The 21,674-nt window shown below is 37.8% G+C and overlaps 1 protein-coding gene across 14 annotated transcripts in view; it reads left to right on the forward strand.

The window, feature by feature from the left end:
- The first annotated feature begins 587 nt into the window (after positions 1-587).
- Positions 588-21,674, forward strand: part of CLEC2D (C-type lectin domain family 2 member D) — a 32,126-nt gene continuing 11,039 nt past the window's right edge. Inside the window, exons 1-6 of one of the 14 annotated variants that reach the window (XM_082738347.1) lie at positions 631-1,100; positions 1,439-1,729; positions 2,267-2,316; positions 2,977-3,121; positions 17,889-18,041; positions 18,708-18,897. In XM_082738347.1, coding sequence (XP_082594473.1) covers positions 18,840-18,897 — 58 coding nt within the window. In that variant the 5' untranslated portion in view covers positions 631-1,100; positions 1,439-1,729; positions 2,267-2,316; ... (1 more) ...; positions 17,889-18,041; positions 18,708-18,839. Of the gene's footprint in view, positions 1,101-1,438; positions 1,832-2,266; positions 2,317-2,976; positions 3,122-17,017; positions 17,222-17,888; positions 18,042-18,707; positions 18,898-21,674 lie in introns of those variants that run through there. The other 13 variants (XM_082738346.1, XM_082738338.1, XR_014313702.1 and 10 more) reach the window with 13 other exon arrangements.

A 21,674-nucleotide genomic window follows, 5' to 3' on the forward strand; every position in this document is an offset into this window, starting at 1 on the left:
GACAACATACAAAAACTCTACCCCTTTAGCTTTCCTTTTATGTTTTTAATATTGAAATTTCCCGCTTTACACATCTTGTATTTAAGTATAGTAGCAATAATTGATTTTAATACTCTTTTCCTTTAACATTTGTAATATGGTTCAGTGATTAATACACCATTATGTTACAGAAGTAAAGTTTTTGGAATCTCATTAATTGGAGGTTTGCATTACTATTTTCACACTTGAAGTAGCAGTCACTTCCTTCAATCTTTACTAGCTACCTTCAAGTGAGAGGTACTTTCTGTTGATCCTGCTCATATTTTGAGGCTTTCTCTGGCCTCGTAGGAGATACTTGCTCCATGCTTCTTGTTCCCTATTTTGGCATAATTCTTAAGCTTGTATATTTTTCTCCACCTTCCAACAGAGCCTGTTGGCTTTGGTAACCTCCCTTTTTATTCCTGAGGGTGGTGCTAGAGTTGAAGATTATGTTTCCTCTCTTACCTCAAAACCTAACTTGTTTTCTGCATATACTGTATCTAATCTAGTTTCCTCTTGCTGCCTTCCCAAGGAGTGCACATAAAGAGCCATCTACAAATTGGGCGTAAGTGTGGGTTTGGTGCTAAGGGCTTTGGGGGTGCCTAGGCACCAGTTGGGGTGGTTCCTCAGGTGAAGTTTTCCCAGCAGCTCTTGGCCAGACTTCCTACTGGAGTCTAGAAGGCAGTTAGTAGGACCGGGTTTCTTGTCTTTTTTTTTTTTTTTTTTCTCTAGGAACCGGAACTACTTCTTTTTTTTTTTTTTTTTTTTTTAAGATTTTATTTATTTATTGGACAGACAGATCACACTGAGGCAGAAAGGCAGGCGGAGAGTGAGAGGGGAATAGGCTCCTTGCTGAGCAGAGAGCCCCATGCGGGGCTGGATTCCAGGACCCTGAGATCATGACCTGAGCCACCCAGGCGCCCCTAGAAACGGGAACTTCCATAAAGACTCTCGTGTCTGTGAGTATCTGCCCAAGTCAGCATTTTCCAGGCACTGTGGTCAAAAGGGATTGGATTCAGTGAACAAGATCCTCCTGGTTCCACAGCCATATGGGGTCTGTCTGCCCATTGCCCAATTCCTAGGTGAGTGTGACTTCTGAGTCCCTTGGCGTATGGTGCTGGAAAACACAAACTCCCAAAGCGACACTTTTGTTCGTGGATAGATGCCATGTTTTAAATAAATGAGGGATTTTTAAGTTGCTATGTCACTTTGTAACTTTTCCAATTTAAATTTTCTCAATTTCATATTTGTTGGCTGATCAAAAGTCTATCAAATGAGTTTCTACCTTTGCCAGAGGGAGAATACAGTTACATTTACATTTCTTATATTTACTTTTTTTTTTTTTTTTTTTTTAGGTAATGAAAGTTTCAATTGTGGTTCAGTCTTTGTTTTTACTGTTGTAAGATTTCTTTTCTTTTAGGGCACATGGTTTTTAGTCACGCTGCTACAAAGAAAGAAGTAGACCAGAAGAAGTGGTGGGCTGCAAAGCACGATTTATGCAAAGCTCCCAGAAGAGGGAGGTGATCCAACCAGAGTGTCTTAAGTCTAGGGGTTTTTACAGGCTTGTAGGCGACCATTCTAATATGATTACTCCTCCATGCGCCTGTCACCCAATCAGGTTTTTGTCCACGTGCTCATCTACCAATCAAGTAGTTGTTCACGTGGAAAGCGTGGAGCGCTTCTTCCAGGCTGGTGAAAGATCCTTTCAGGGGTGATCTTCCTTTTCTTCTTTTTCTTTTTTCTTCTTTTTACTTCTTCTTTTTGTGAGAAATGGCTTTCAGACAAAATCTAAATACGAAGACAGTTGTAAAAGGTTTGTACAGGGAAGTTTTTATTTTTGTTTGTTTTTTCCTTTTTTAAAATTTGAATGCGATAAACATATAGTATTAGTTTCAGAGGTAGAGTTCAGTGATTCACCTGCTTTTCTTCTGACTATCCTTATCCTTTCGTCGTACACAGTTTAATCATCATATGTAGCGCTTAAACTTCATATGAAATAAAATCATTAGTCCTAGTGAAGAATCTATAGTTCCATTCGTTTCATACAATGTCTTCATCTTTTCTGAGATCCTTATTTTAAACTATCCATTAGTTGGCTGGATCTATTTATTTATCAAGTAGTTTATTTTTAGAAAGATATATATTGTGTATGTTGTATTCAATGAGTTCCTAATGTTGTTTGGTTTTAATTTGCGTGAGAACTGAATGGATATAAGAACTTGCCTCACTCAGTATTTTTCTCATACAGTGCTGACATTATCAATTCCAGCCCTTGATGTGACTGTGGCAAAGTCTAAGGTGAGGTTGGCATGCCCCATTGTAAGCAACATACTTTATTTTTATTTTGAAAAATAAGAAGCTTTACCAAGATGTGCTTTATTTATTTATTCAATGCTCAGATTTAGTTGACTTCTTATTTCAGGACAGTTTTTTTCTGTTAATGCTTAGCTGTTTTCTACTGTGGGCTAGTCTTTAGGAATATTGAGTTTATGCATGTCAGAACTCTTCTTTCTTAAGAACCACTTTTATAAAATTATTTTTTCCAATTTTTTTCTCACCATACCACATACCCTCACCAAAGTCCATTTCCTGGCCACCCCATCCCTACCACCCAGCTCCCCTCCACAGCCTACAGTTTGTTTCCTGAGATTAAGAGTCTCTTATAGTTTGTCTCCCTTTCTGGTTTAACCCCTTTCTAATTGGGTTGACTTGGTTTGCAGAGTCACTATTATATCATGATATTTCTAACAATTTTCTTTTATGAGATATCAGTGGGCATTCTTATCTTTCTGATAAGAATATCAGAGGTATTTTTCACCTTCCTTTTCTGTGCTGAGAGCTGCCAGCTTATTTTTCATTTCTTTATTATGTCTTACCCTTTTAATTTTATCTGTTACAGGAGTTCTTTTTCAGTCTAAATTTGTTCCATCCTGTGTTTACCCATCTATCCATTAACAGGCATCTTGGCTGCTTCCAAACTTTCACACTTATGAATATAGCTACTCCAAACAGGCTTGGGCAGGCTTCTCAATGTCCCAGGACCTCAGTTTTTAAATCAACTAATTTGTGTAAATGCCAAGGAGCAACATTGCTGGACCATAGGGTAAGTGTGTTTTGCCAGCCTTTTCTCTTCTCTTCTTTTCTTTTCTTTTTTTTCTTTTCTTTCTTTTCCTTTCCTTTCCTTTCTTTCTTTCCTTCTTATGATTTTTTTTTCTATTTATTTGAGAGAGAGCAAGCAAGAAAAAGCAGGAGCCAGGGCTAGGGGAAGAGGAAGAGGAAGAAGCGGGCTCCCTACTGAGCAGGGAGCCAAATGCAGGACTGGATCCTGGGACCCTGGGATCATGACCTGAGCTACCCAGGCACCCCAAGCGTATTCAGTGTATTAAGAAACTGGCAATATGTTTTTCAAAGTCATGTGTTTTTTATTATTACCTGGTGGTGAAACTTCTAAAAAAAAAATCTCAGAGTTTAAAATAGTCCACTGGGGAAAAAAAAAAGTGTCCTTGACCTAAGACTGATTTCTGCAGTTATTGTCTTGTTTTAACAATATGAACATACGTAAAGACTGCTCCAACTGGGCAAATCTTACTGTGGGCCGTCCTCAACTTTGAAATCTAATCACCCCAAGGAAATCCAAGAGAACAGGATGGAGAGAGACTTAACCCTAGGGGCAAAGCCCTGCCCCCATCTTTGTTAGGTCAGGCCATACCAGGATGCCGAGTCCTGAGCAGAATTTTATCTGCTGTGTCTAGCAGGGACTGGCAGGGACCGAGTTTGGTCCCCAGGCCTGGGAAGAGGCTCTTCCCTGAATCAGGACCATGGAATATGGACATTCCCTCTGGTCCACGGCTGTCCACCAGAACACCAAACAGGCGTTAAGGGCAAGCGGGTAAAGTGCCCCCACTGCATGTGTAAGGAAACAAATGACCTGCCAGCCTTCCTGTTTATGAAGTTTTGGTTTCCTGTTCTTCTATTTTAAAGGCTTTTCAGAGAATAGAAAGCCACAGGAGATAAAACTGAAAGCAAGAACTCCCTCTGGGGGTGGTCAACACTTCAGAGGAGGGGGGGCTGGGAAGCTGCTATTGTTCCTGGACTGAACAGGTGGTTGCAGCCCAGAAGCAGAGGCACTGGGCTCAGGGGGTCTGCAGCTATGGAGGGGTCCAGGGCACAGATGAGAGAAAGCCACATGCAGAGGTCTGCAGCCTTAAGACCACCTCACCCCCACGAATCGCATTCTTCCACTTTGTCCAGAGTTCCCCATTGGTGTGAAAGAGGAACTACCACCAGGAAAGGGAAAAAAGGGGGAGAGAAGAAAATGTCTTCTGGGTTTCTTTCTGAGTTTGGCCTCAGGACCTCCCTAGCCTGGTAAACTTCTGCCCTGACCATGGCATTTGAAAAATTTGACCTGACTTCCTCCCCAGATGTTGTGAACCCCTGACCAGCTTTCTCTCTTCATCAGAGAGTGCGGAGCTTGGAAGGGGGCAGTGAGTAGTAGAGTTCTTGGGACAGGTCCAGGGGTTTGAGGCTTAAGGACTTTTGGAAAGACTGTTGGGGAAACCTGTGTTTAGTGTTCTGGTTCCGTCTCCCCCCCACCCATTATTTCTCAGTCTTCCTTTCTCCCTCCCCCAACTCCTTGGCCTTCTTGGGTTGAAAATTTATGAAAGCTGCTCTCAAGAAGCATTAGTATTTTAAGTGGAAGGCAGAGATCCATTTGGAGCTGGCCCAGGATTCCTTCTTTCCCAAGAACACAACTGCCTCAACTTTGAGAAAGAGATTTGTCTTAAAACTGGGTCTGAGTATGCATATACTCAGGTGGGGTGTCACTTTCTTGTCTTTTCTGGGGCCACCGCTGCCCTAAGAATTGTTGCCCAGTTGTGAGCACAGCCAGTTTGCTCCTCCGGGAGATGGTAAATGGCTGGAGCATTCCAGTCCCTTTCAGGGAGCTCAAGCAAAGAGCAATCTCTCAACGAGCCCAGCTCACTGTTTATGGCAACTTGAGCTGAGAGCCCCCTCCTCGGCTCACTGACAGTAACCTGTTTCCTACTCCCCTGCTTGGACACTACTCATTCAGGCACCCTCATTCATTCTGTGTGTCCTCAGATCCTGAGACCACAATGACCCACCTAGAATTCTGCCCTTTTCATGCCCTGAACCCCTTTCAGAAAGGGGAACCTCACTAGAGCAGATTTCTAAGTATTCTGATTTTGTGCTCTGGTGTTATAGCACTTTCTGATAGCCGGCTCATGGAGGCCTGCCCTCACCCCCCCTACCCCCCATTTATCTTCCTATATCTCCCCACAGATTCAGGCCTCCAAACCTCCTACATTGCAGAAAGCTGTCACTTTTCTACTTGTAGACTTCCAGATATGTTTTACTACATCGCAGGCTAAATTTGTGGGTGTTCAGAGTGGTTTGATAGATATACAGCTAAATTCAATGGGCCAGATGAAATGAGGTCCTCTACTCTTCCGTCATTCAATTATCAAGCCCTTAAGTAGAGTTTCTTCATATGAAAAGTAAGGATAAGATACCAGTTGCTCTGCCCAGTTACAAGATTCAAATGAGCTAACAGATAAAAGTCTTTGCCAGTGTATCTGGCTCATAGTAAATGTTCAATAAATTGTTATTCTTCCATTATAACTCTCTGGAAATAAAAATAAAGTAGCAGCAATAGTTCTGCCACCAGTGTGGGGACATCTAAGTGACATTAAGTTTATCTCCATTTTCCTACTACCCCCAGCAGGAAGTCAGTGAGTTGTTCAAATCAGTTTCTGATAGAGATCATTACTGGTTGAATTACTCATTCAAAGCACATGTGGAAAACATTTCTTCATGGGAACAAGCTTGAAAAGTACATGGTACTTTTCAGAAAGTACAGAAAATGTCTGCATAATTTAGAACTTGCCCATTCTTCACTTTAAAACCATTCTGACTCATTCAGTCAAATGCCACTGAAATTCAGAGTGATCATTCTAATACATATATGATCAGGTCACTGGCTTGCATAGAATCTTTCAATAATTCCTCCTCTGCTCTTATTATACAACCCAAACTCCTAATGATAATTAAGGCCACATAATGTAATTATGTCTCCCTTTCCTTTCCATCTTTAAAATGCCTGTGCTCTCCAAACTTGATACCAAAAAAGAGAGAGAGAGAATATTATATACTAAGTAAATTTCCTAGTAGGGTAAAGCACCAAGCTTGTGAAGAGTTCGAGAAGGTGCAATTGTCAAGCCAGAATTTTTACAGAAACTCCATGGTGTTCACTGGAAATAATATAGTAGTCACCCCTTATCTATGGTTTCACTTCCTGTGTTTTCATGGACCCTTTTTAAACTGTGGTCCAGAAATAGACAGTCCTCCTGAGATCACCTCAGAAGGCCAGTAGTAGCTTAATGCTACATCTTATTGCCTACATCATTCATCTCACTTCATCTCATCACATAAGCATTTTATCGTCTCACATCATCACAAAAGGAAGAGTGAGCACAGTATAATCAGATATTTTGAAATAGAAAAACGACATCTACATGACTTTTATTATAGTGTGTTGCTAAAATTGTTCTGCTTTATTGTTGTTCATCTTAAGAGATTAAGATTTTATGTGCCTATTTTATAACTTAAACTCTATAGTAGGTATGTAAATAAAAAAAAAACTACACAACATAGTATATATAGAGGGCTTGGGACTCTCTGCACTTGCGGACAATCCACTGGGGGACTTAGAATGTGTTCCCCATGGGTATGGAGGGATTGCTGCATTGCTGTATTAGCAGTTAGAGAAGGAATGAGGCCTCAGCCATCCATGAGTGATCGGGATTATAGTCACATCAGCAGCTGCAGTTCCAAAGACCTGAATTCCAGTGTAGAGGATAAATTCTCTGAAAGAGTGCATCAACTGTGGGTGTGGTGAATGAATAGAGAACTGCAACCATGGAGGAGTTTGGCCAACTCTTCTTAATCTTCATTCCATCAACACATACCATGGATGTACTTTCTGAACTTCCCCATGCTTGTGTTCTCATAGCTGTTATTTACCCAACTGAAACCGCATTATATTGTGTTGCTATTACTTAACCAATTTTCTTATTTCCCAATAAGAGTGTAGCTACATCCAGGAAGAGGACACAGTGACTTCTTCCTGATTGTGTTCTCAGTGCTTTGTGTAGTCCCTGATGGATAGTAGTTAATACCTATTAATTAGTCTGGTTGAATGTATTTTTCTGTTGTTTATTTTTAAAAAATCATACTCTTAATAGTTTGTGGCCAGTTTGATTAAGAACATGTGTAGTCTTTCTGTATCATGGGGTATACTTAATAGTCTTTTGACATAGTTGAATTTGAGTAAAGTAGAACAATGATATAATCTCTCCTGCAAATAACCCAGAAACCTTTGAGATAAAGTACATCGACTCTACAACACAGCAATGATGCAAGTTATATTTAAAGACATTTGAGATTTTCATTCATTATGCTAATTCTCCTATTATGAAATAAAATAGAAGTAGATTTTGACATTTATGCAGTAGAAAGTAAGGTACGAGATATGTACAATTATTTTGTCAACGTAGGAAATAGATTTAATGCTGGTACTTAAATCTTGTTTTTTGACATTGGGGTTTTTAAATTTTATTTTTTAAGTTCTGTTTTATTGTGGTAATAACACTTAACTGAGGTCTACTCTCTTAACAAATTTTGAAGAGTATAATGCATTATCATTTTCTGTAGGTACAGAGTCATACACATATCTAGGGCTTATTCACCTTGCTTAACTGAAACTTTATGTCTTTGATTAGTAATTCCCTATTTCCTTCCCTCCCCTTCCCCTAGCACCTATTATTCTGCTGTTTGATTCTCTGAATTTGACTATTTTAGATTAACTAATGGAATCATTTGGTCTTCATGTTTCTGTAGCTGACTTATTTGACTTAATGTCCTCATGTTTCATCCATGTCATCACATATTGCAGAATGTCATTCTCTTTAAAAAGCTGAACAGCATTCCATTACACATATAGATCATGTTTTCACTATCAGTTCATCTACAGATGGACATTTAGGTTGTTTCCATGTCTTAGCTATTGTGAATAGTGCTGTACTGAACATGGGAGTGCTAATGTTGCCAAGATCCTCATTTCAATTCTTTTGATAAATATCCATAAGTGAGGCTGTTGAATAATATGGTAGTGCTATTTTTAATTTTTTGAGGAACCTCCATACTCTTTCACATAGAAGCTACACCATTTTGCATTCCCACCAACAATGTGTAAGTGTTCTAATTTCTCTACATCTTCCCCTGCATCTTTTAGTTTTTCTGTTTTGTTGGAGTTGGGGGGTGGGTTCTTTTTCAGTAATAGCCATTCTAAGAGGTGTGAAGTGATGTCTCCTGGTTTTGATTTGCATTTTCCTGACAGTGCTATTGAGCATTTTTCCATATACGCCTGTTGGCTATTTGTATGTCTTCTTTAAAGAAATGTCTATTCAAATCTTTAGCCCCTTTTCTATTTTTAATTTTTTAAATTTAAATTGAATTAATTAACGTATACTGTATTAATAGTTTCAGAGGTAGAGTTTAGTGATTCACCAGTCTGATATATTACCACTCCTCATTACATCATACTCTCCTTAATGTCCATCACCCAGTTACCCCACACTCCCACCTCCTTCCCCTCCAGCAACCCTCAGTTTGTTTCCTATGGTTAAGAGTTTTATGGTTTATCTCCCTCTCTCATTTTGTCTTATATTTCTGTCCATTGCCCTATGATCCACTGTTTTGTTTCTTAATTCCACATATGAGTGAGATCATATGATAATTTTCTTTTCTCTGTTTGACTTCTTTCACTTAGTATAATACCCTCTAGTTCCATCCATGTCATTGCCATTTGTATCTTTGGGGTAAATACCTAGTCGTGCAATTGCTGGGTCATAGCATAGCTCTATTTTTTACTTCTTAAGGAACCTACATACTGTTTTCCAGAGTGGCTTCTCCAGCTTCCATTCCCGCCAACGTTGTAGGAGGGTTCCCCTTTCTCCACATCCTCGCCACTGTTGTTCCTTGTCTTGTTAATTTTAGCCATTCTAACTGGTGTAAGGTGGTATCTCATTGTGGCTTTGATTTGTATTTCTCTGATTGCAAGTGAGGTGGAGCATTTTTTCATCTGTCTGTTGGCCATTTATGTGTCTTATTTGGAGAAATGTCTCTTCGTGTCTTCTGCCCATTTCTTGATTGGATTATTTGTTCTTTGGGTGCTGAGTTTGGCATGTTCTTTATAGATTTTGGATACTTGTCCTTTATCTGATAAAATATTTACAAATACCTTCTCCCATTCTGTTGGTTGTCTTTTAGTTTTGTTGACTGTTTCCTTTGCTGTACAAAAACTTTTATCTTGATGACGTCCCAGTTGTTCATTTTTGCCTTTGTTGGAGATGCGTCTTGCAGGAAGTTGCTGAGGCTGAGATTGAAGAGGTTACTACCTGTGTTCTCCTCTAGGATGTTGATAGATTCCTGTCTCACATTGAGGTCTTTCATCCATTTTGAGTCTATTTTTGTCTGTGGTGCAAGAAAATGGTCCAGTTTCATTCTTCTGCATGTGACTGTCCAATTTTCCCAGCACCATTTGTTGAAGAGACTGTCTTTTTGCCATTGGATGTTCTTTCCTGCTTTGTTGAAGATTAGTTGACCATAGAGTTGAGCATCCATTTCTGGGTTCTCTATTCTGTTCCACTGATCTATGTGTCTGTTTTTGTGCCAGTACCATACTGAATTGATGATGACAGCTTTGTAATAGAGCTTGAAGTTCAGGATTGTGATACCACAAGCTTTGGGGTTTTTTCCCCCCAACATTCCTTTGGCGATTTGGGGTATTTCCTTGTTCCATACAAATTTTAGGATTATTGATTCCAGCTCTGTGAAAAAGTTGATGGTATTTTGATAGGGACTGTATTGATGTGTAGATTGCTTTGGGTAGTATGGACATTTTAACAGTATTTGTTCTTCCAACTCATGAACATGGAATGTTTTTCCATTTCGTTGTGTCTTCCTCCATTTCTTTCATGAGTGTTCTACAGTTTCCTGAGAACAGATCCTTTGCCTTTTTGGTTAGGATTATTCCTATTTATCTTATGATTTTGGTGCAATTGTAAATGGGATCAGCTCCTTAATTTCTCTTTCTTCTGTCTCATTGTTAGTGTATAGAAATACCACTGATTTTTGTGCATTGATTTTATATCTTGTCATTTTGCTAATTCCTGTATGAGGTCTAGCAATTTTGGGTGGAATTCTTTCAGTTTTCTGCATAGAGTATTATGTCTTCTGCGAAGAGTGAGAGTTTGACTTCTTTTTGGCCAATTCAGATGCCTTTTATTTTATTTTTGTTGTTGTTGTTTGCTGAGGCTAAGAGTTCTAGTACTGTGTTGAGCAACAGTGGTGATAGTGACAGCATACTGTCCAGGCACCTTTCTTCATTTCTATGGGGTGAAGGTCCCCTTCCTCCAGCTAGATGCACCAGGTTGAACAGCTTGGGAAAACTTCTGCTCCCGTGCACAGCAGACCAGGAGAGCCCCTGTGGTACCAAATAAGCCAAGGCCAAAATAGCATGGTAAAACCTCTGAAAATTCACACTGGAAACACAGATCACAAAAGTGGGCCAGAACATGCATGCTAAATTGAAAAAAGGTGACTGCCTGCTAAAATGAAAATGAATAGTTCCCAGAGTCTCCAAACATAATAGACAGAATATCTAGGATACGATGGAAACTCATCTATCATACCATGAACCAGGGAAAGAACTTGATAAAAACACTTAGAAAACTAGGGATGGGGGAGGAGAACTTCAACTCAATAAAAAGCATCTATACAAAACATATAGCCGACCTCATATTTAATGGTGAAAGACTAAATTCTCTCTCCCTGTTATTGGGAACAAGGGAATTATGTCCTGTCTCACCACCAGCATTTAACATCATAGTGGAAATTCTAGGCAGTGTTATAAGACAAAAATATAAATGAGCAAACAAAAATAAGCGAGACATATAGGATAGAAAGGAAGAATTAAAACTCCTTTTATTTGCAGATCACAGGATTGTCTACATAGAAAACCCGAGGAAAATGAAAACAAAACAAAGACTTCCTAGAACTAATGTGATCTCAGCAAGTTTGCAAGATACAAGTTCAACATACAAAAATCAATCACATTTCTATATACTAGCAATTAACATGTGATAACAGATTAAAAACACAATAGCATCCACAGTCATTTCAAAGAAAGTGAAATACTGATGTAAAAAACTAAAACCTATTCAGGATAAGAATGATGAAATTTTAACATGCCGATGAAAGGGGCACCTGGGTGTCTCAGTAGGCTAAGCGTCCAACTCTTGACTTCTGTTCAGATCATGGCCTTAGGTTTGTGAGATCAAGACCTCCATTGGGCTGCATGCTCAGCAGGGAATCTGCTTGAGATTCCCTCTCCCTCTACTCTTCTTCCCATTTGTGTGTGTATGTGTGTTTTCTCTGTCTAAATAAATACAATCTTAAAAAATAAAGTTTTGATAAAAAGTAAAAGAAAACCCAGATAAATTGAGATACACACTGTATTCATGGATTTGGAGACTGCAGGTGATCTATAGGTTTGATGCAATTTTTATCAAAATCCCAGTAGGATTTTTGTAGAGATAAATTATAAACAGTCTTATTCAAGAATTCAAATGGAAAGGCACAGGCCTTAAGAAAGCTAAAAATAATCTTTAAAAAGAAGAATAAAGTGGGGAAATCCTCCTATATGATGTAAGATCATTAAAACAATAGTTTCAGAGTGCTGGACACATAGATTAATATAACGGAATATAGAACTCACAAATAGGCCCATACAAATATGACTAACTGAATTTTCACAGAGGTACAAAAACACTTCATAAATGATGTTGGCGCACTTGGATATCCACTGGCAAAAACAAACAAACAAACCAAAAAAAACCTAACCCCCCCCCCAAAAAAAAAACCCTTGAACTTTGACCTAAACCTTACATCTTAAACAAACATTAATATAGGAGGGGCCATAGGTTTAAGTCTATAATATAAAACAAGAAAACCTTTGGGAAAGAAACGTGGAATAGTTTTGGATATAGAGCTGTACAGTGAATCTTAGATTTGACACCAAAAGCATGATTCATAAAAGGAAAAATTGTAAACTAAATATCTTTATTTTGCATAATACCCTTTTAAGAAAATGAAAAGCTGGGCCTGGGAGAAAATGTGTATACCAGATGCCTGACAAAAGACTAGTATCTAGAATATATAAAAGACTGTTAAAACTCAACAATAAAAAAAAAATCCAATTAGAAAATGGGTGCAATGACTTTTTTAAAAAGGATTTTTTTTTTTTTAGAGAAGTTTTGGGAGATATTCCATACACTCCCAACCCCACACATGCATAGCCTCATTATCAGCAGCACTTACCCTAATGGAACAAAACACCAAGGAGGAACCTGCATTGACACAGGCTAATCACCCAAAGTCCGTAGTTTACCTTTGGGTTTCATTCTTGGTGTTATGCATTCTATGAATTTGGGCAGAAGTATAATGACATCTATCCATAACTATAACATCAAACTGAGGATTTTCACTGGCCTGAAAATCCTCTTTGCTCTGCTAATTTATCTCCTTGTATCCCCTCAGCACTATAACCACTGACTTTTTATTGCCTTCATAGTCTTGCCTTTTCCAGAAAGTCATATAATTGGAATGATAAACTTTTTCACAATGATTTCTTGCACTTAGTAATATGTATTTAAGTTTCTTGTGTGTATTTATAGCTTATTTCTTCTTAGCTCTGAATAATATTGCATTGTATGAATGTTCTGGTGTTTTATCTACCCAGCCACTGAAGGACATCTTGATTGCTTTTAAATTTTGGCAATTATGAAGAAGGCTGCTAAAAACATCCTTGTGCAGATTTTTATGTAGGCATAAGATTACAGCTTCTTTGGAACAATACCAAGGAGCATGATTACTGAATTATATGGACCAAATATATTCAGTTTTATAAGAAACCACCAAACTGTCTCCAAAGTGACAGTATCATTTTGCATTTTACCAGCAATGCACAAGAGTTTCTGTGGCTCCATATTTTTACAAACATTTGGTGTTGTTCCAGTTTCTGGCCATTCTAATAGATGTGTCATGATATATCACTGATATTTTAATACGCATTTCCCTGATGATATGTCATGGAGAGTATCTTTTCATATGCTAACTTTTCATCTATGTATTTCTGGTGAGCTGTCTATTAGGATCTTTGGCCCATTTTTATTTTTATTTTATTTTATTTTATTATTATTTTTAAACATTTTATTTGACAGACAGGGATCACAAGCAGGCAGAGAGGCAGGCAGAGAGAGAGGGGGAAGCAGACTCCCTGCTGAACAGAGAGCCCAATGCACAGCTCGATCCCAGGACCGTGAGATTATGACCTGAGCCGAAGGCAGAGGCTTTAACCCACTGAGCCACCCAAGTGTCCCATTTGACCCATTTTTAATTGAGGTGTTTATTTATTTCTCAATATTGTGCTTTAAGTGTTTTCTGTGTATTTTGGAAGCCAGTTTTTTACTGGATATGTCTTTTGTCAATTTTTTCTCTTGGTCTGTGTCTTTTCTTCTAATTCTCTTGTTATTGTCTTTTGCAGAGCAAAAATTTTTAATTTTAATAAAATCCAGCTTATCCATTATTTCTTTCAAGAATTATGTCTTTGATGTTGTATCTAAAAAGAGATCATTATATCTAAGGTATTCTAGGTTTTCTTCTATGTTATCTTCCATGAGTGTTATTTCAGATCTAGAGACACATGCAGGTTGAAAGTGAAGGGATGGAAAAATAATCTAGACACATAACCAACACCTTCCCCCAAAATCAACTCAAAATGGATCATAGACCTAATGGTATGGTGCAAAACCATGAGTCTCTTGTAGACAGCATATAGATGCATCTTTCTTTTGTATCTATTCAGTCAGCTATATCTTTTGATTGGAGTATTTAATCGTTTCACATGTGAAGTAATTATTGTCCTTATTTCCATTGTGTTACTCATTTTATGGTTGTTTTTGTAGTTCTTCTCTATTCCTTTCTTCTCTTGCTTTTCTTCCCTTAGGATTTGATGGCCTTTTATAGTGATATGCTTGGATTCTTTTCTCTTTATTTTTTGCTTATCTGTTACAGGTTTCTGATTTGTGGTTACCATTAGGTTTATATGTAATATCCTATGTGTATAGCAGTTTATATTAGTTTGATTTTCACTTAAAATCTAAAAGCACTAAATTCTCCACCCCCATATTTTATGTTGTCATGCCTTTTTATTTTTTTGAATCCTTTGACCGATTTTTTTAGATATAATTGATTTTACTATTATTATGCTTTACCTCTGTACTAGTTTTATAAGTGATTCATCTATTACTTTTATCATATTTGTATATACCTATGAAATTTTTTCCTTCTGAAGTTTGTTTACTCTTGATTAGAGCCTTTTCTTTCCACCCAAAGAATCCCCTTTAACATTTCTTATAAAGCTGGAGATGAATTTCTTTAAATTTGTTTGGGAAACCCTTTATCACCCTTTCAATTCTGAATGATATCTTTGCTGGACAGAGTATTCTTAGCTACAGGTTTCTTACTCTGAGCACTTTGAATATATCATGCCACTCCATTCCGGCCTCGTGAAAGGCTAAGAAATCAGCTAACAGTCTCATGGGGCTTATATGTATGTAACTGTTTTCCTTTCTTTCATTCCTTTTAAAATTCTCTATCACTACTTTTTGCCATTTTAATGATTGTGTGTCTTGGTATGGACGTCCTTGGGTTGATTTTTCTTAGGCTTTCTTGTGCTTCCTGGATCTGGGTTTCTGTTTCCTTCTTCAGATTAGGGAGATTTTCAGCTATTATTTCTTCAATGAAATTTTCTGCCTCTTTTCTCTTCTCCTTTTGGGATCTCTATAATGCAAATGTTATTATGCTTGATGACATTGCTGAGTTCTCTTAACATATTCATATTTTTTATTAGTTTTTTTTTCTTTTCCTTGTTCAGCTTGATACATTCCCACTACTTTATCTTCCAGCTCCTTGATTTGTTCTTCTGCTCTCTCTAGTGTATATTTTTCCCTTTAGTGTATTTTTAATTTTAGTAATTGAGTTCTTTATCTCCGTCTGGTTCTTTTTGACTTTTCTCTTTGTTGAAGGTCTCATCGGCTCTTTTGCTCTTTTCTCAAGTCTAGTGAGGATCGTTAGGACCAACCTTTTGAATTCTTTATCTGACATATTGCTTATCTTTGTTTTGCTTAGTTTTTTTTTTTTTTTTTCTGTGATTATGCCCTGTTCTTTCATATGGGACACATTCCCCTGTCTCCTCATTTTGTCTATTTCTCTGTGTCTGTTTCTATGTGTTAGGAAAGTTGGCAATATTGTCTGCTTTTAAAAACAGTGGGTTTATGAAGAAGGGTTTCAGTAATGCCCTGTAGTGCAATGTTCCCTGTGCATCAGAACTTGGTGTGTCAGGGGTGTCTCCTAAGTGTGTTGTATGTGCTCTACTGTTGTGGTTGAGATGTTTTTGCTTTCATTCCAGTTGTCTGCAATGCTCTCTTTGTTTATTATATGCAGAGTTTGGTCCCTGTGCTGTTAAGAGGCTAGTCTTAGGCCACCTTGGCTGGTGTTGGGTCAAAATAGATGCCTGCCCTCAGCCCATTTCTGGGGCCATAGTCATACTGGTGTGTGTGGTTTCATACCCTGTTCTCAGGGCAGGTCACTGTGGAGTGGTGCTGGTCATTTTGAGGATGTTTGCAGGATAAGACCGGCAACCACTTTAGAGGGACTCTGCTGAATTGGGATAATCATCCCAATGGTGCAGTCTGCAAGAGAATGCAGGGACAGGGCACATTGTTAGAAAATCTAGGTGGAGAGTGTTTGGACTGATTCCCATAGATATCTGTGTATATAGGCTAGTGGGCGGGGGAGAGAAATGGCACCACCCAGCTTCTTTGTTATTGGAGAAGTCTCCCAAAGGTATCTGCCCCTGTTGTATATGCTTTGATACTAAGAAATACATCTTCCTGTGTATCCCATATGCTCTTCAAACTGCTGCTTTTGTGTTATACTTAGGGTTGTTTGTTATACTGTTTCTTTAAGGGTTGGGACTCAGTTTCTCAGGCTCTCTCAGAGCCAAGCTTGCTGATTTTTAAAGTTTCTGGTGTTAAGCCCTGCTGATGGAACCATGTGGTAATGGAATGGTTCTGTATCCTGACAGTGTCAGTGTCATTATCTTGGCTGTGATATCATACTGTGGCTTTAATTAATTGGTTAGTTAATTAATTAATCAATTTTAATGTATTCTCCTTGATTCAACTTTATTTTAGGGTTGGCACAATTTCCTTTTCTATATATGTGAATGTGTATATATAAATACTGTATGATGTTGGTGAATTAATGTTTGTGAGATTTTTACTAAGCAAAGACATGGAAACTAAACATACTGTAGTTTTTTAAAATGTTACTCTCAGGGAAACTGGCTAAAGGGAAAATGGGTTCTTTCTATAATATTTCTCATAACTACATATGACTCTATAATAATCTGAAAATTTAATAAACCCATTTAAGTAAAAAATGAAAGCTCTGTTAGGTGGGGTCAAAACTAATTCACCTCTTTCCTGCACACAGAGTCAGGACCCACTACATAATTTGCAGTGTCAAGTGCAAAATAAAAACACGGAGTGTCTTGTTTAAATAGTAGTAATAATTTGAAGACATTGATGGCAGCATATTAAACAAGTGGAAAGCCCTTTTGAGCATGGAGATCTGCTGCTGGACAGACAGTATGTCTGTGTAGCTGGTCCTGTGCACAGTCATTTTTCAGTCCAGTTGCAATTCATCATTGACTACTCATGCTCAGTGTGTTTGCTTCCTGAAGAGGGTACTTCCTTTGCTGAGCTAGTTAACAATAGTTGCTTGCCTAGTGGGCTTCTCTCACTCCTCTCAGAGCCTAGCATAATGCATTAGGATGAAACACACCATTTCTCCTACCCTTGAAGAAACATTGACATTCAAAATATTTAAACGTAGGCACTGGACTATCGGAAAAATCTCCGGCCAGTGTTCTGCACTTGTGGGAAATGGTGTTATCTGAAACTAGAAGAAAGACCAAGAAAAGTGGGGCGGAGTTCAAGTAAGACTAAATAATTTTCATGAGATTTTGCTGTTTTGTATAATTTTTTTTATCACTGATGTGTTTCAACAAAACAAAATCTGCTAAGATTTATTTTATTTTATTTTTTTAAAAGATTTTATTTATTTTTTTGACAGAGAGAGGAGACAAAGTGAGAGATGGAACACAAACAGGGGTGTGGGAGAGGGAGAAGCAGGCTCCCTGCTGAGCAAGGAGCTTGACATGGGACTGGATCTCAGGACCCCGGGATCATAACCAGAGCCGAAGGCAGATGCTTAATAACTGAGCTACCCAGGTTTCCCTAAATTTACTTTTACATTAGTCACTTGGGGTAGTTTTTTCTATTGACTAGTAATAGCTCTGAAGGAACTTTTTTATTTTCACAGATAATTAGTCACTTATTTCTGTCTCTTAAATACATGCCTAATTTTAGAAAAAAATCTTGTTTCAGAAAAGGAAAAATCCTTTTCCTAAGTGAAATTAAAATAGTTCTCTGTGTCCTCTGTCCTTTCACCATGCAAAAAACATGCCAGTGTATCTTAAGTATGGTGTCAGCACAGGGTTTCATAAGAAAGTGAACAAGATCTTAGGGCTTAGAAGTCATGAAATGCACAGTTTAGTATAGAGTTAATTAGAAAGTTATTTTCTCATGTTTCACCCTTCACAGGTTGTGTTCCAGCCATCTTAAATATCAGGAGGTTTCTCGGTTACATTCCATGTTCTCTTCTCTTTGGGCATAGATGAACACAGTTCCCTTCAACTGGAGCCCTTCTGCCATTTCAGCCTCACTGTTTTGTTCAGCTAACACATCATCATGACTGTAAGAACTAATTTTTCTGTTTCTTTTTCTCACAGTGAGGAGCTGTTTCAGGAATAGAAACTGAGATTTTATGAGTGTATGAGGAGTATAATTTATAAATGTCAGAGGAGTCAGGGGAATCAACATTTGACCTTTACTGACTATGTAGGGTCTTAAACTTTCAAAGCAGTTTCTAAATCAATCTAAATTATTTAGAATCATTTCTAAATCAAAGTAGTCTGTCAGTATCTGTGAATTTAAAGACAAATTAGTCTTTACTCAAGAAGCTTATTTTAAAATAAAAATGGTAATATTAGCCTCATTATTTAGTTGTACTAATTAAATGAGAACACATACTTAAGTCTTTCATCCATACTTCTGTATCATGGTAAGGGACAATAAACCATAGTTTTATGTTAACACACCATGAGAATAATAGTAAAAGTATCATTATTAGTTCTGTCATCTGTGTAGGAATTCCAAGAAAATGTGGAATTTATCAAGGTTTACTTTCTGTCCTCTTTGACAACAAAATCATGAAAAAATGCAAAATAGGATAAACCTGAAAATTTACATTTACTTCTGCGGACTACAAGTTGAGAGTTACCACTTTTATGCTGAGAACCATAAGAGGCATTTGCTGTAGCAAGTGGTTTTCAGCATCGCTTCTTTCTCTTTCCTTTTTAGTCATGTATAAACCGAAGCCAAAGCTTCAGTTAGAGGAAGTTCTAACCAGAATGTGAGTTTTTCTCGTTTTTTTCACATTCTGGAGATGAAATTGCCAACTGAGTGAGCTATTCTGTAAAAACTGAGCACAAAATGCATGATGGCAATCAACTGAAGAAAGACAGTGAAGCAGTGGAATTGACAGACTCAAGTAAGAAGATGGGCTGTATGTCATGAATGTGGGCACTGAGGTGGTAAGATTATAGCAGTGATGGGATCTAGTTTCTGCACAGGGACTTTTCAAGGATGAGAGATGGAGTGCTGAAGTTTATAAATTAGTTTATAATTTTTGTAAAACTATGCAGTTACTTAAGTACACTTGTCCTAACAAGTAAGGAGAGAGAACTATTAGAGAAAGTTGTAAGAAAATGTGGGTCAGGTTAAACTTATGATTGAGAATAAATATTTAAAAATTAGTGTCACTGAAACACATACTATTTTATCAATATTAATATTATTAATAACCCATCAACCAGCTGTTAAATATTAAAATTTAAAATATTAAATTAAACATTAAATGATGAAATTAAAAATTAATAAACATTAATAAAATTAATTTTACTGAGGGGCACCTGAGTGGTACAGTTGGTTAAGCACCCGACTCTTGATTTTGGGTCAGGTCATGGTGTCAGGGTCATGAGACGGAGCCCCACACTGGGCTCCAGTTTCTGCATGGAATCTGTTTAAGAGTGTCTCTTTCTTCTTAACTAAATAAATTCATTATTTATTATAAATTATTCATTAACATTATTTTATCAATATTAATATTAATTCTGTTTATTATTTTAAATATTTATTTAAAGTTGTTTTTTTTTTTAAGATTTTATTTATTTGTCAGAGAGAGAGCGCGAGCAAAAGTGAGCACAGGCAGACAGAGTGGAAGGCAGAGTCAGAGGGAGAAGCAGGCTTTCCTGCGGAGTAAGGAGCCCGATGTGGGACTCGATCCCAGGACGCTGGGATCATGACCTGAGCCGAAGGCAGCTGCCTAACCAACTGAGCCACCCAGGCGTCCCTTAAATATTTATTTATATTATTATGAATATAAATTTAATTTATTACACACTTACTAATTATTAAAAAATAATTTTACTGAAAAGAGCAATACATTGTTGAAAGTGTTATATTGACATATGGTATTATTATTATTAAGTAAGGCAAAAAGGGGGATACCTGGGTGGCTTAGTCAGTTAAGTGTCTGCCCTGGCTCAGGTCATGATCTCAGGATTCTGGGATTGAGCCCCACATCCAACTCCCTGCTCAGCAAGGAGTCTGCTTCTCTCTTTCCCTCTGCCCCTTCTCCCAGCTCGTGGACTCCCTCTCTTAAATAAATAAATAATATCTTTAAAAATAAGTAAGGTAAAAAATCTATAATGAAATCTCATAGGAAAGAAAGAATTAAAAAGGAAAGTTTAAATAAAGAGTCTAACAAATAAAAACCATAAACAGAAGTCAAAGGAAAAACAATAGAGCATTCAAATAGAATTATCTTACTTTGTATTTTAAAGATTTAATTTATTTATTAGACAGAGATCACAAGTAGGCAGAGAAGCAGGCAGGGGGCGTGGGGGAAGCAGGCTCCCCACCGAGCAGAGAGCCTGATGCAGGGCTCAATCCTAGGACCCCGGGACCTTAACCCACTGAGCCACCTAGGCACCCGGCGAAGCTTGAAACTTCAAAAAATAAAACAAAAAATTTGTATTTGTGGGCACTTGGATGGCTCAGTGGGTTAAACCTCTGCCTTTGGCTGAGGTCATGATCTCAGGGTCCTGAGATAGAGCCCCACATCAGGCTCTCCGCTCAGCAGGGAGTATGCTTCTCCCCCAAATCCCGGATTCCCTCTCTGCCTGCTTGTGATCTCTTTCTGTCAAATAAATAAATAAAATCTAAAAAAAAAAAAAACCAACCTTGTATTTGAGGCTTTATATGATGACTTAATAAGTGAAAAAAAAAGTGTTTTGTACCAGTTGGGAAAAACTGAAGTGTCATAATTTAGGAAAAAAAAATATTTTTGTCTTTGGTAGAAATAGTAATCAATTTAGAGAGAAGGCATTTCAGATGAGGAAAATATGATTCCTAATTATTGTTAAATGACTTCATTTATTTCTTTATTCATTTGGTATTATGAGTATTTCTACAACAGCTGCTTTAAGGTATATGTCAGATAATTCCAACATCTGTGTCATCTCACCATTGGCTTCTCTTGATTGTCTTTTCCCGTGGAAGTTGAAATTTTCATGGTTATTCATATGCTGAGTAATTTTGGACTGTATTCTGGACATGTTGAATGAATATTTTGTTGTGAGACTTTTGACTTTATTTAAATTTTTGGTTTTAGCAAGCAATTACTCTGGCTAAATTCAGGCATTCTGTCTGCTTAGATTCCAAAGTAAGCTCACTTTTTGGATCCTTTGTAGGGTTATTCACATCTTTCCTGCACGTATATCAACCAGTGGTCAATCTGGTAAACGTTAATGAAAAGCTTTCTAGTGTGGATAGAATATATTTTTTAAGATTTTATTTATCTTAGAGAAAGAGAGAGAGTGAAAGAGAGCGTGAGAGGGGAGAAGGTCAGAGGGAGAAGCAGACTCCCCACGGAGGTGGGGGCTTGATGCGGGACTCAATCCCAGGACTCCAGGATCAGAACCTGAGCTGAAGGCAGTCACCCAACCAACTGAGCCACCCAGGTGTCCCTAGTGTGGATAGAATGTTACAGAGAAATATGCCTGTTTAGCCAAGAACATCTCTAGATGAAGGAGCTAAGAGAGTGTGTGGTAGCCAAGAGATGGAGTCAGAAGTTCCAATGATTTAAATTTTACATGATTTTAAAATTTACAAGAGGTTTTAGGGGTACCTGGGTGGCTCAGTCCTTAAGTGTCTGCCTTCGGCTCAGGTCATGATCCCAGGGTTCTGGGATCAAGCCTTGCGTGG

This window comes from Mustela nivalis (genome assembly GCF_964662115.1).
Source record: "Mustela nivalis genome assembly, chromosome: 7".
Classification (NCBI taxonomy): domain Eukaryota; kingdom Metazoa; phylum Chordata; class Mammalia; order Carnivora; family Mustelidae; genus Mustela; species Mustela nivalis.